Genomic DNA, 13391 nt, shown 5'->3' on the forward strand with positions numbered 1-13391 from the left:
AGAATATATTTTGCATCTTAAAGCAAGGGAACACATATATAAAGGAAATGGAATAAATTTGATTTACCATAGGAATGATGCTGGGTAAGATAGGCTGCAAGTCATGAAACAAATTAAAAACTTCTGTGTAATATTTTGATAATTCTAAGTCAGCTCATGAGCTCTAGAAGTATAAGCTCTGGGCAGCTAGATGTTAAATATTTGGTAAATTCATAGTTATATGAAAATATCAAATATATATTGAATATACAAAAGTGCATAAACATGAACTCTTCAAGAAAATTATAAATGTGAACAAGCTAATATTATATGTACATGTATACGTTAGGTACTTAACTGAGAGGATGGGCAATGAAGCAGGGTGTAAATACATATATAAAATGAAAAATTAACTATAACACGGTATAAGTTTAATGTGCTATGAAATATTATATATGTGTGTATATATACATATTTTTTGTTTGTGAATGATTTCCACTTCTCCAGTGTGTGCTATTCATACACATAATAATTGTCCTATATAATTACTCAAAATCACAATGTAGTGAATCAAGAAAGGTTCAAAGATAAACTTAGGAACAGCAGACCAAGAAAGAGGCAAATTAACAAATAAATTAAATAATTTTGAAGCTTAAACAGAAAGAACAACTCAAATGGCCTATATCTTTATTTTGGCCTAAAAGAAAAAAAAGAAATATTTCGGAAGTTGTTTACAGGAAAGACAACTTTTCTCACCACAACACTTCAACATTATCATTGTTCAAGCCCCTACGTTTATGACTTAAAGAGACTAGCAAATGTTAAGTATTTCTAATCAGCATGTTTCTCACACTAATTTACCCATTTACCTGTGCCATTGAACAGTGAACTTCATGAGGGTATCTAAATCTAATTTATTTTGTATCATCAGCTCCTAGCACATAATAGATATCTAATTAAATATTTGTTGATGAGTGCATGAGTGCAGTGCAAGAATAAGTTTGATAACCACAAAACCAACAATAACAAAAAATTTGCAAAGTGCAGTAGTGTCCAAGGGTAGACTGCGTTTATATTTTCATCCTTTTAGCACAGCATTCTGCTCCCTGTGGCTGAGTGCTTTTTATATTACAGAATTCTTTAATCAATAGCAACATAGTTAAGACTTGAAAAATGATTTGGAATAGGCCTGTAATACTTTCTCAAACAAAACTGCACATAAGAAAAAGAAAATGTGAATAAGGCCTTAGAGAAAAAGAGAAAACTCTACATTTCATTTCATTCCTCAGGGGATAAAAAATGTCCATCTATTCATAGAATATGTTCAAACTTTTATAATATTATCTTATTTTACTTATGATCTGAAGATGTAGCTATGAACATGTTGATTTATAAAGTATTCAGTTTGTATGAATTTTGAGTGATTCTAGTGCATCTGCTAAGAAGTTGGAAATTACAAGCAGCTTTTGTCAAATTAAAAGCTTATGCTTATGTAAAGGCTAGCTACTATTGTTTGTCTGTAGGGTTTTTATTTTGCTTTCTTTTTTGTTTCTCTTACTTTTTGCAGATAGGATAACCCACTGTTGACCCCCACGCTAGGAGAGGACACAATGACATTCTCGATTCTCTTCTTGACCAAGGCCAACTGCTGACATAAGAGAATTACCTGATCTTCATTTTTGTGCCAGCATTTTTTGGTTATCTCAGGTTTTCTTTATCATATGTGACAAAGGATCTAAATCATACTCACTTAGGGAAGGCAGAAAAGTAGGAAGAAACGGCACATTTATTGTAAAAATTGTAACTCAAATTTGAGCTCCAGGGAAACAGTTTAGCAGTCAAAGAAGATAATTTTAAATCCAGATAAAATGATTAATTCCAACTACGCTTGCTTTTCACAACTGCTCGTATATGTAGAGTATAAGGATAAAATTTAATAATGTTTCTCTTAAAAAAATAGACTTATTTACTATTTTCTTTCTGTCACCCCATTACCCTTCTCACATAAAAATCAGAGCTTTGTCACCAATGTTAGCTATCTCAAATTTATTCATGGGCATTTATAATAATTTGAATGTGTATTTTTTCAGCTTGAATATAACTGCTTGTGACAGGAAAAAAAAGTTTATTTTTGGAAAAGTGTATACCTGAATCTAAACTAATTCTGATGTCAGACTGTACAGTTGTCAAAAAATACATACAATTAACTTTCGGGGTCCATTAAGAGTTTACTAGGTCTTGGGGCACTCCAGTGCTACCAAATGTGATCTTTTTACCTATTATCCAAATGTCAATGATTAGTTGGAAATTCACTAGTGATATGTGTTCATTGCACTGTTTTCCTGCCCCAAACTGTTAGAGTCTAGTTAAGACAATACAGATATTTGTATTAAGACAGTTTCTGATAAAATTTCTATAATTCTGAAAGCCACATTTAAATGTCCCTTTTAAAATTGTATGTTTTTAAATTTGTAAGTGCAAACTTTTTTAAACAAATAACTTTTCAGTTTAGTTTAACAAATACTACTTTATTATTTACATAAAATTCAATTATACAATATAGCATTTGATTTGGACAAGTTTAATATTTTCTGGATTTGAGAAAGTATTTTTAGTAGGGCTCCATGTACACAGTTGACACTCTAAAATCAATTTTTCTTGTCTGCATCATGTGGTCAAGACGTATTTCACAACTGCACAATTTGAACTCAAATAGGTTCAAAATCAATGGTAATTTTATCACTCAATGCTAATATCAGTAGGGTCTCAAAAACCAGGTACAAATATTTTCATTTCTTCCTGTTGCTGAAGACCACATTTAGATACCAAGCATCTCTGTTCATTAATGATATCTCAGGTGCATCTATGTAAATTGTTACCTTAAATTACAGGTCTCTTCATGCAGTTTTACGAGCTCAGAGAGGGTTCTTTCTCTACATTTGGTTTCTAATCCCCAAAGATTCTCAAGGTGCAAATTCTATTCATTTCTTTACTTTCAATTTCAGTTTAAGGAGCAAATAAATTATTTGCTTGACATAAAATGTTTGCTTAATTTTGATAGATTTAAAACCTTTTACTTTTATTCAGTTGATAAATTATTTAACTCTAAAAGTGATTCCTACACAGTAAGATTTGGCTTCACATATAATGAAAGTATATCTAATCACTACTGTTTTTCACAGAAAAAAAAATTATGTAAATTCTGGATTAAAAAATAGTTTTACTTAGAATAATTTTATACATTTTTTTAAAATTTATCTCAGCCTCTTGCATAAAAGTATCACAAATTTAAAAGACAGGGATTACTTGGAAAAAAACGGAGAGAGACTTCTTTCTCAATGCTAAGACTTTTTTCATAATTTATTTTTTGTGTGTTTCCTTCCTTCCTTCTTCCTTCCTTCCTTCCTTCCTTTTCTTTTCTCTTTTCTTTCTCTCCCCTTCCTTCCTTCCCTCCCTCCCTCCCTCCCTCCGTCCCTCCTTCCTTCCTTCCTTCCTTCCTTCCTTCCTTCCTTCCTTCCTTCCTTCCTTCCTTCCTTCCTTCCTTCGAGTCTCACTCTGTTACCCATGCTGGAGTGCAATGGTGTGATCTTGGCTCACTGCAGACTCTGACTCCTGGGTTCCAGTGATTCTCCTGCCTCAGCCTCCCAGGTAGCTGGGACTACAGGCACGTGCTACCATGCTAGGCTAACTTTTGTATTTTTAGTAGAGAAGAGGTTTCACCATGTTGGCCAGGCTAGTCTCAAATTCCTGACCTCAAGTGATTCGCCTGCCTCGGCCTCCCAAAGTGTTAGTATTACAGGCATAAGCCACTGTGTCAGGCCTGTTTTGTGGTTTTAAATATGGAGATTTCTTGTTACACATCTTATAGCTAAAGAAAAATACCTTTTGATATAATATCATTATATATTTCTGTGTTATCTTTTTATTTAGTGAGACAACATATTCTAGGGAAGACAATTTAGGCCTGGATTAGTAAAGCCTGAGTGTGCGTCTTGGCTTGCCCTCTTATTGGCCATGTGGACTGTGGATCATTTACTTCCTAATTATAATTACTACAGCTGTGAGAATTAGGGCTAAGTAGATTGGTTGGTACACAAGTAATTTTGCTTTTTGCCATTACTTTTAATAGCAATAAACACATTTATTTGTGCACCAACTTATACTTTATTTGGTCTATTCACTCAAAATAATATTTTTATTAGTGCATTTGCAAGTAGATTAAGTAAAATGTTTAATATACACATTTCTTTATTGATGTGAAATTTGGAGTATGTTAAAAATAGATGATAAGAATCAGATTAGATGAGTTAGCATATGTCTGTCCTGGTCTCACAGTGCCTCCTTCACAGTATAACATTACCTGCCATTTTAATGCATATTTTTCCTTAAAAAGTTAAGTGCAGCAATACATTTTATCTGCCAGTTAGTTATTTTATATGGAATAATATTTTTCATCCAATGAGAGCATACCTTAAAGTCTTAAAAATCTTGACGTTAATAAAAGTGTAGATTTTTAAATGCCTTCTTCAATAATATCTTACCAATAAAATATTAGTTGGATTTTATGCTACAAAGTTTTTCCTTTCTAATGTATAAAGCTTGTAAATATGATTGAAATTTTCTTCAGTATTAATATAATTGAGATTGTAGCCGTACCTCATTTTTGTTTGTCTGTAAAACTCTAGCATGTTTATTTTATACAGCATTTTCAAGAAAAATATCAGCTATTAAAACAAATTTAACAATGTAGATAAATAATACATATATTTTTATTTAGTTAAGTATCAATTTGTACTTAAATAACTCCAGTGAGTATAAACAAAATATAAGTCTTTAATTTTTCTATTTGCAGTCTCACTGATTCTTATGTGACTATTCACATATATTATTCAAATATGCTGATGAGGCTGCAGGAAAAAGGGAATGCTTGTACACTGTTGGTGAGGATGTAAATTAGTTCAGACACTGTGGAAAGCAGTTTGAAGATTTTACAAGGAACTTAAAACTAAGCTACCATTCAAATAATACCATTACTGGGTATATACCCAAAGGAAAATGCATCATTATACCAAAAAGACGCATGTACTCATATATCCATCCCCCTGCTTTTCGCAATTGCAAAAATGTGGAATCAACCTAGGTGCCCATCAAAGGTAGATTGGTAAAAGAAAATGTACATATATACCATGGAATACTATGAAGCAATAAAAAGAATGAAAACAGCCCTTTTGCAGCAACATGGCTGGAGCTGGAGGCCATAAACCTAAATGAACTGATACAGGAACAGAAAAGCAAACACTGTGTGTTCTCACTTATAAGTGGGAGCTAAGCATTGAGCACGCATGAATATAAACATGGGTACAAGAGACACTGTGGACTACTTGGGAGGGGGGTGGGAAACTACCCATTAGGTACTATATTAACTGTCTAGGTGCAATATACCTATTAAAATTTAAAGAAAAAAATAAAAATTGCACTTATTAAAAAATAGGTGCAATATACCTATTAATAATAATTTTTTATAATTAGGAAATGTACACCCAGCTTTTAAATCAATGCTTGCCATATTTTTAAAACTTTATTCACTGCTGATGTCTGATAGTTGGATAAAAACTTCAGTAGATGTAACTTCAAATTAAGAATTAAGAAGGAATTACATTTATCTAAAAGCATGGATTTCTGTAGAGTCCTATGAATATTGAATTTTTTGAATGAATGAGTGAAATACGTGGATTATATACATTCTACTTTTCTACATTTTATTTTATGACATGTTGTTTTATTTTGGCATACTCTGTGTTCTCTCTGCATGATATTTTCTTCCACATCCTCCTCCATTACATTTTGTTTTAGAAGATTACTAAAATAAGAATTTCTGCTTTTGCATAAAACTGTATTTTAAGATGACTTCACAAGATAACATAAAATTGAAACTAGAATAGTTACATTTAGCAGTCTAAGTGGACAAAATAGAAAGTTATGATGCATTCATGTCTATATTCATAAATTAAATAGGTATTTACCACAAAATTTCTAATTACCTGGTGCTGAAGGAGTAACAGTGAATAAAAATAGAGGAGTGATCACTGGCCTTGTTGAGTTTACAGTCTAGTGGGGGCAAAAAATATTTATAATAAATGATAATATAAGGAAATACAAGTGGAAATTTGCCATTCTAATCTGTGTTGTGAAGCAGAGCACATGGTACAGGGAAGACACAGAAGACTTCTGGAAAGAAATAGTTGAGACATGAAAAGTAGGAAGTAATTAGGCAAACAGGTTGGAGAAGAGCATTTGAGACAGGAAAGAGCAGGCACAAAAGGTATTTTGGTAAGATGTTGAGTGCATCCTATGATTTCTATGACTGGTTAACTCTTTTTCTACGATAAAACTTTTATTGGAAACAAGCACACTGTATATTAACTTCTGAAATGTATTACTTTTGTTCTAGTGTGAATGTTACTGCTGTTATTAGTAATGTCTTTTTGTATAGCTCTGCATACTGCAAATAAATGTACATAAATACTACAAATTTACAATTTAATTTCAGCCTCTTGTTCTGGACTGAATGGGGACAAATGCCCTGTATTGGAAAGGCTCGTTTGGATGGCTCAGAGAAGGTTGTCCTTGTAAGCATGGGAATAGCATGGCCAAATGGCATCTCCATTGACTATGAGGTCTGTTGGATTTCTTTTCAGTATTTAAAGTGCATTAGCTGACAACTTTCATGAACCCACTTTCAGTGTCCCTTTATTTTCTTAATAAAACAATCAAAAATAGTCTGTAACATTACTTCTCAATCGATATTTAGGAAAATAAATTGTACTGGTGTGATGCTCGCACAGACAAGATAGAGAGAATCGACCTTGAGACTGGAGGGCATCGTGAGGTGGTGCTGTCAGGAAGCAATGTGGATATGTTTTCAGTTGCAGTCTTTGGGGCTTACATCTACTGGTCTGACAGGTAATTTATTTTTTTATAAGTATTTGAGTCTCAAAATGTTATTTCAGTGCCAGTTGCTTTACCCTTGTAGGATTTGCCATTTTTTAGCAAGGTCACACAAAGGATCTCACAAAGCCATGTAATTTCCACAGAAAAGGCAGGCACTATTGCTATTCCAAGCTCAAACATTTCAATGTCACAGACTAAAGTTGGTTTCTTTTCCTTCTGTTGGCCCATCTGTTATCTTCAGCTTGAGTAACTGGCTTGACTTTAATTAGTTGAAGATTGTTGATCATGTATGTTCAACTTTTTGGCAGAGCACATGCAAACGGGTCCGTCAGAAGGGGCCACAAGAATGATGCCACAGAAACGATAACCATGAGAACTGGCCTTGGAGTCAACCTGAAGGAGGTTAAAATATTTAACCGAGTAAGAGAGAAAGGTCAGCACTCTTGAAAGAATACATAATACATATATTTTATGTGATTTCTCTCCAATTTTTAAAAAACATTTGTCAAACTTAGAAATTCTTTTATGAGTCTAAAACCTCAAAACTTTATCTTTACATCTAATTTCCTACAAATATCATATAGTAGCCTAATACAATAAATATGTCATATTTCATACAAAAGCATATTTGCCCAGGACAGCACAGGTACATGGACATGTCACATACCTGGCATGTCTTGATTATAGGTTTTGGCTAAGGAATATAGAAAAGCTTGATACATGTATTGATTGGATAAAAAGTAAAAGCATAAGTAGGATATTAGAGAGTAAAAGGCAGTTGAAATTTTTATACATAATATGAATCATATTATATATAAGTGGTTATGATCCCCAAAGGTCATGCTGTTAGTGTAAAATATTTCCAAAGTCATTACTTCCTTAAAATATGTTATTTTAAATTCATAGGACAATGATTTGGGTATTTAAAATGTGTTTACCTCCATTAAAACAAATTGTAACTAACTTGTTTATATCAAAGGAGGTTATAATAATGTTGGAGATAATGAATTCACAGAGAAGAATCCGACTGGTGAATAAATTTTAAGTGCATATTATCTCTTCACTTAAAATTGGAGTAAGAACTTATGCTCAACATATTTAGGAGGTTAGGCGCGTTGTAGCCATAGCTTTATGTGATACTTTCCATGTCTCATAGATAGAGTTTAAAGCAGTGCATTATTTCTGGTGAGATTACTTCATTTTTTGAATGAACAATATATGAAACACTATAAGGATCAAGTTTCAAAAAAATTTATATATTTAACTGGCTCATTAAGGGAAAAATGTAATGCTTAACTTGGATAGTGAATGAAACAGAATATGATTTTCCAAATAAGAAACCCAAGATTTAAACTACTGTGATTTTTTAAAAGAAAACAGTACTTTTTAAATTTTTTATTAATCAACTTACAATTAATAAAAAGACAGAATACTCAACATCAAAGTTTTAATATTTCTTTATGGAGAATTTTGTTTGAAAAACAAAAGAAAAACATAAACATGTGCATGTGTGTATCGTTTTTCTTCCTTAGGGACCAATGTTTGTGCCAGGGACAATGGTGGCTGTAAGCAACTCTGTCTTTATCGAGGAAATTCCCAGAGAACTTGTGCTTGTGCCCATGGATATTTGGCAGAAGATGGAGTTACTTGCCTGAGGCATGAAGGCTATTTGCTATATTCAGGAAGAACAATATTAAAAAGTATACATCTTTCTGATGAAACCAATTTAAATTCCCCAATAAGGCCATATGAGAATCCACATTATTTCAAAAATGTCATAGCCTTGGCTTTTGACTATAATCAAAGAAGAAAAGGTACCAACCGAATCTTTTACAGTGATGCACACTTTGGAAATATACAGCTTATTAAAGACAACTGGGAAGACAGACAAGTAATTGTTGAAAGTAAGTACAATAATTTAATTTTAAATAGTTATGTGGAAACGATATCATTTAGGTCATTAGAGACATAATAGTGGTAATTGCATGTAGCAATTACGTTTTCCTGGAGTTTATATTGAGAAATTAATGTGACTATATCATTCAATCCCTCCAACCCTACCACCAAATGTCAAAGAAGCAATTAACTGCTAGCATGTACAGCAAATTATGATTATTAGCTTCTAATCATGGAAGGTTTAATATATTTTATCATACTGTTTCTTATAAATAACTGCACTAAAATTCATGAAAAATAGTTTTTCAGTATAAAACTGTTCTAATCGATTTTTTTTTCCAGTGGGCAAATTGTATCTTTAAGAAAATCTGTTCAGTAATATTCAGTTAATCATGGTTTCTCAAGCAAACATCAGAGATTATTTTGTGTGTGTGTATGTATATAGCAGACTTTATGTGAAAATGTTATAGACATGATCTAATATTTGTAATGTTTTTATGGGACAAAGTTATTCAAGCATATTGTTCAGTGTGGATTATCCACATAATTTAGGGAAACCTTTTTCTTGTCATTCAAGTTTAATGAAAACCATCTTCTTATTCCTCACACAACTTTCTTCTTGATGTCTTTGTGTGATTTCCATCTATTTCACACTCTTCCAATTTCACTATATGGAAATCATTTTTTTCTTTGCATTCTAAATTGCAAAGTAATATATAAATTTGTTGTGGAGTGTTCAAATAATATAGATTTAAATATGAAATCCCTGCCTCATCTCTGCAACCATTAATCCTGTGTACTTACCCCTAACTGAAATGTGACATGCCCCAGAATTTTATGTGTGTGAAATTTTTAATTATAAAAGTGGAATGATACTAAATATATTACTCAGCTAACTGCTTTTTTGCTTACTATATATTGCAAAGTTTTTATTTTATTGCATGAGTCTTCATCTTATGCTTTTAAAATCCTGTGCCTAGTTCTATACTAAAGGTAAGCTACTTTATTTAATCATTTTTTTAAATAACAATTTAGATTTGAATAACTAAACTACAGCTATCCAAGCCTGAATGTTTGGTGGACATTTTCTAAAGAATGAATACAGTGAGTGTGTCACTTCAAGGTAAATGACCTACTGTATGTGTTGCAAATGGTAAAAACCAAACTCTGAAGTAAAACATTAGAAATCTTGTATCCACCACAGTAACCTTGACAGCTTCCCAATACTTAACAGACTTTTCTGTTGAGATGGTGGTAATATTAATGCATGTGATTTTGGGGTATTGCATAATGAAATGTGTCAACATTTAGAAGATATGCATAAGTTAGGGAACCAATATTTTCAAATGACATGATAAAATCATGCGTGAGTAAATGATTTATTCAAAGTGCAAGATAGACCAATGAATTTTAATGTAATAGAGGATGAAAAATTCATCACTATGTTTTCAGATTCCACACTGCAACTAACCTTTAGGTAACTACCACTTGTCACGTGTAGGTGTAGTACGGAAGAATACCCAGTTATCTGTAAAGGCTACTATTAAAACACTCTTCTCTTTTCCAATTACACAACTGTGTGAGGCTGGATTCTCTTCATATACTTCAACCAAAACAACACAATGAGAGGATAAAGAGGCAGACAGAAGAATACAGCTGTATTTTAGTAAGACAAATGTATTTGTAACATTGTAAAACAATGATCTTTTGTTATTTTTTTTTTAAGAAATAGTTACTTTTCTTAGAAGGTGCTATTTAGATGAACACAATTGATACGTTATTCTAACTAAAAAAAATTGATAAATATTTAAAACAATTTATTTTAAGTTTAAATTTCTAATATGGTAAATAGATATAGAGTTGACCTACATACACAGACTCTGGAGCCTTCAATCATGATTAAGAGTGTAAAGATCCTTAGACCAAAAAGACTGAAAATTACTCTTCTGGACTAAGCATTTAGAAAATATTTAGTACAACGACATGAAAAGCATGAAGTAGACAAGGAGTCATTTAGTGCAATTGAAATGCAGGTAATATGGCATTAATTGGTGTGAGATGAAGTAGGGATGACATGTTGAATGTCTTGGTCTGACAAAATAAGCAGCTTTAAAAAGAAACAGTTTTATTTAGGTATAGTTTACACATCATACAATGCACCAACAAGTGCACACTCAATCTTTTTTGGTATATTACATTATAATTTTTAAAATTGGGATAAATATACATGTATATCCACATATATAAAACAACATTTGAGATTTTACCTGTTTTTAAGTGTACAATTCAGTGGCTTTTATTACATTGCCAGTATTTTGCAGCCATCAACACTATATTTCTGAAACTCTTTCATCACTTCAAGTAGAAACTTTGTGTAAGTCAATATCTCCCCATTTTCCCATTTCCCTGGGCCTTGGTAATGGATATTTTCTGTCTCTATGAATTCGCTAATTGTAGATATTTCATATAAGTGGAATCATCATATATTTGTCCTTTGTGCCTGGCTTATTTCACTTAGCATAGTGTTTTCAAGGTGCATCCATGCTATAGCATGTATTGAAACTTCATTCTTTTTATGGCTGAATAATGTTTCGCTGTATGTACATACCACATATTTTTTATCCAGTCATTTGTTTAAGGACACTTGAATTGTTTCTACAATTTGGCTGTTATGAATAATGCTCTAGTGAACATTGGTGTACAATTATCCGATCACTCTGTGTTATGTTTAGGTTTGATGAAGTGTAAGGGTTGTGAGGGCCATGTCTGAAGGCAAAGATGCCCTAGGAGGTTTTGTCATATTTTAGATCCTGTTTCAGTAAATTAAACTGAAAACATTTTAATTAAAATATACGCACAACCAAATCATTCTAATCCTCTCATCCAAAATCAAAACCAGTAGAATCCATGATACTTTACCGACTGTAGGGAAGTGTTGAAACATATGGAAGGAAGTGAAACAGGACGGCCAGGAGTTTGAAACATTGATCGAGCCTGGGGTTAAAATCACAGTTTGCTGTTTGTTTCCTCTGTGCTTCTAAGTGTTTATTTCCTTACCTACAAAATGGAAAATCACCCCATACATTTTCTAAGAAAATTTTATGAGAAAGGGTATTTTTAAAATATATAAATAAGCATGATTTTAATACAAAATTATATTACTGTATTTGTGACACATTTGTGGATCATTTAGGACAGCGATCCTCAACCTTTTGAACAACAAGGACTGGTTTGATGGAAGATAATTTTTCATGGATGAAGGCAGGGGATGTTTTTGGGATGAAACTGTTCCACCCCAGATCATCAGGCATTAGATTCTCAAAAGGAGCACACAATCTAGATCCCTCATGGTAGGGTTTGCGCTCCTGTGAAACCCTAATGCCATTGCTGCTCTGACAGGAGGTGGAGTTCAGGTGATAATTCTGAGTCACCTGCTGTTCACCTCCTGCTATGCCTCCTGGTTCCTTACAGGCCACGGACTAGTACTGGTCTGTGGTCCAGGGATTGGCAACCCCTGACTGAGGATGGTGATCTTTGTCTTAAATTATTTTTAGCCTATGAATTAGGGTAGTTAGACAATCAGAAATAATTGCAATAATTATAGATATAAAGTAGTGCATTAAGGTCTGACTAAAACTTAAAATTACTTGGCATTAATAGTTTGTATCAATCTTTCTGAATATGCTCCCTACCACACCCCACCTCCTACTAAGAAGTTTCCATTTGCTTAACCATTGCAATCCTCTCTGAAAGCTTTTTAGGCGAATGTATAGTTTAACTTGCAAGACCAAAAAAGAAAACAGACAAAACAAATCAAAACTAAAACCCTCAAAACACCCAGTTATTGGCACATATAAATAAATATAAGTAAACTGTAAAATGTGTTTCCATCTAGGTATTCCACTTTATTAGATTTGAAGAACTATATATCCTTTTGTTACATCTCTAACTTGTTACCCAAAACTATATTCATGTTTTTAAGTTTCATGTTTTAACTATTTAACTAGATTCATATTTTTAAATATTAAAAATATCAGAGAGTTCTAAATTTCACAATCAGATTCCGACTTTGATCCTTCATATAGCTGAATATAAGAAATGGATGGGATAAATGCTTTCTTCTTTAACTTCCCAATTCACATAGAATGAACATTTTGGCCTCAGGTTTAAAAGATGACAAAAGCCATTAAATACAATCCAATATTTCATTAAATACATTAAATACAATTCATTAAATACATTAAATACAATTCAATATTAAGTGCTTACAGTGTGCCATAGATTGTTAGGTGTGAGTGAATAAGGATGAAAATGTCTTCCTTCTAGCCTTTGGAAGTTCACAGTATAAAAAGAGGAAAATACAATAGTTCACTTTCCCTATGAAGAATCAAGATCCCTGGCCAAGACACTGTTAAAAGTCTATACTTTCAGGCCATTTCTGACTTTAAAACCACAGTAATGATTTATAAAATATATTTAAAATGAAAATTGGATAGAGATAGCTAATCCCAAAAAGCAAGATGGACTTTTCTTTAAGTGATAAACAGACCAGAAATACAAAGCAG

General features: G+C 32.4%; 1 protein-coding gene across 1 annotated transcript in view; it reads left to right on the forward strand.

Annotated features, from left to right (window-relative positions):
• The window catches only part of LOC117095052 (low-density lipoprotein receptor-related protein 1B), a 1687268-nt gene that overhangs the window by 1484404 nt on the left and 189473 nt on the right, over positions 1 to 13391 (forward strand). Inside the window, exons 38-41 of the mRNA XM_033231629.1 lie at positions 6530 to 6656; positions 6791 to 6942; positions 7239 to 7363; positions 8463 to 8834. Coding sequence (XP_033087520.1) covers positions 6530 to 6656; positions 6791 to 6942; positions 7239 to 7363; positions 8463 to 8834 — 776 coding nt within the window. The remainder of the gene's footprint in view (positions 1 to 6529; positions 6657 to 6790; positions 6943 to 7238; positions 7364 to 8462; positions 8835 to 13391) is intronic.

This window comes from Trachypithecus francoisi, unplaced genomic scaffold (genome assembly GCF_009764315.1).
Source record: "Trachypithecus francoisi isolate TF-2019V2 unplaced genomic scaffold, Tfra_2.0 Lachesis_group13, whole genome shotgun sequence".
Classification (NCBI taxonomy): domain Eukaryota; kingdom Metazoa; phylum Chordata; class Mammalia; order Primates; family Cercopithecidae; genus Trachypithecus; species Trachypithecus francoisi.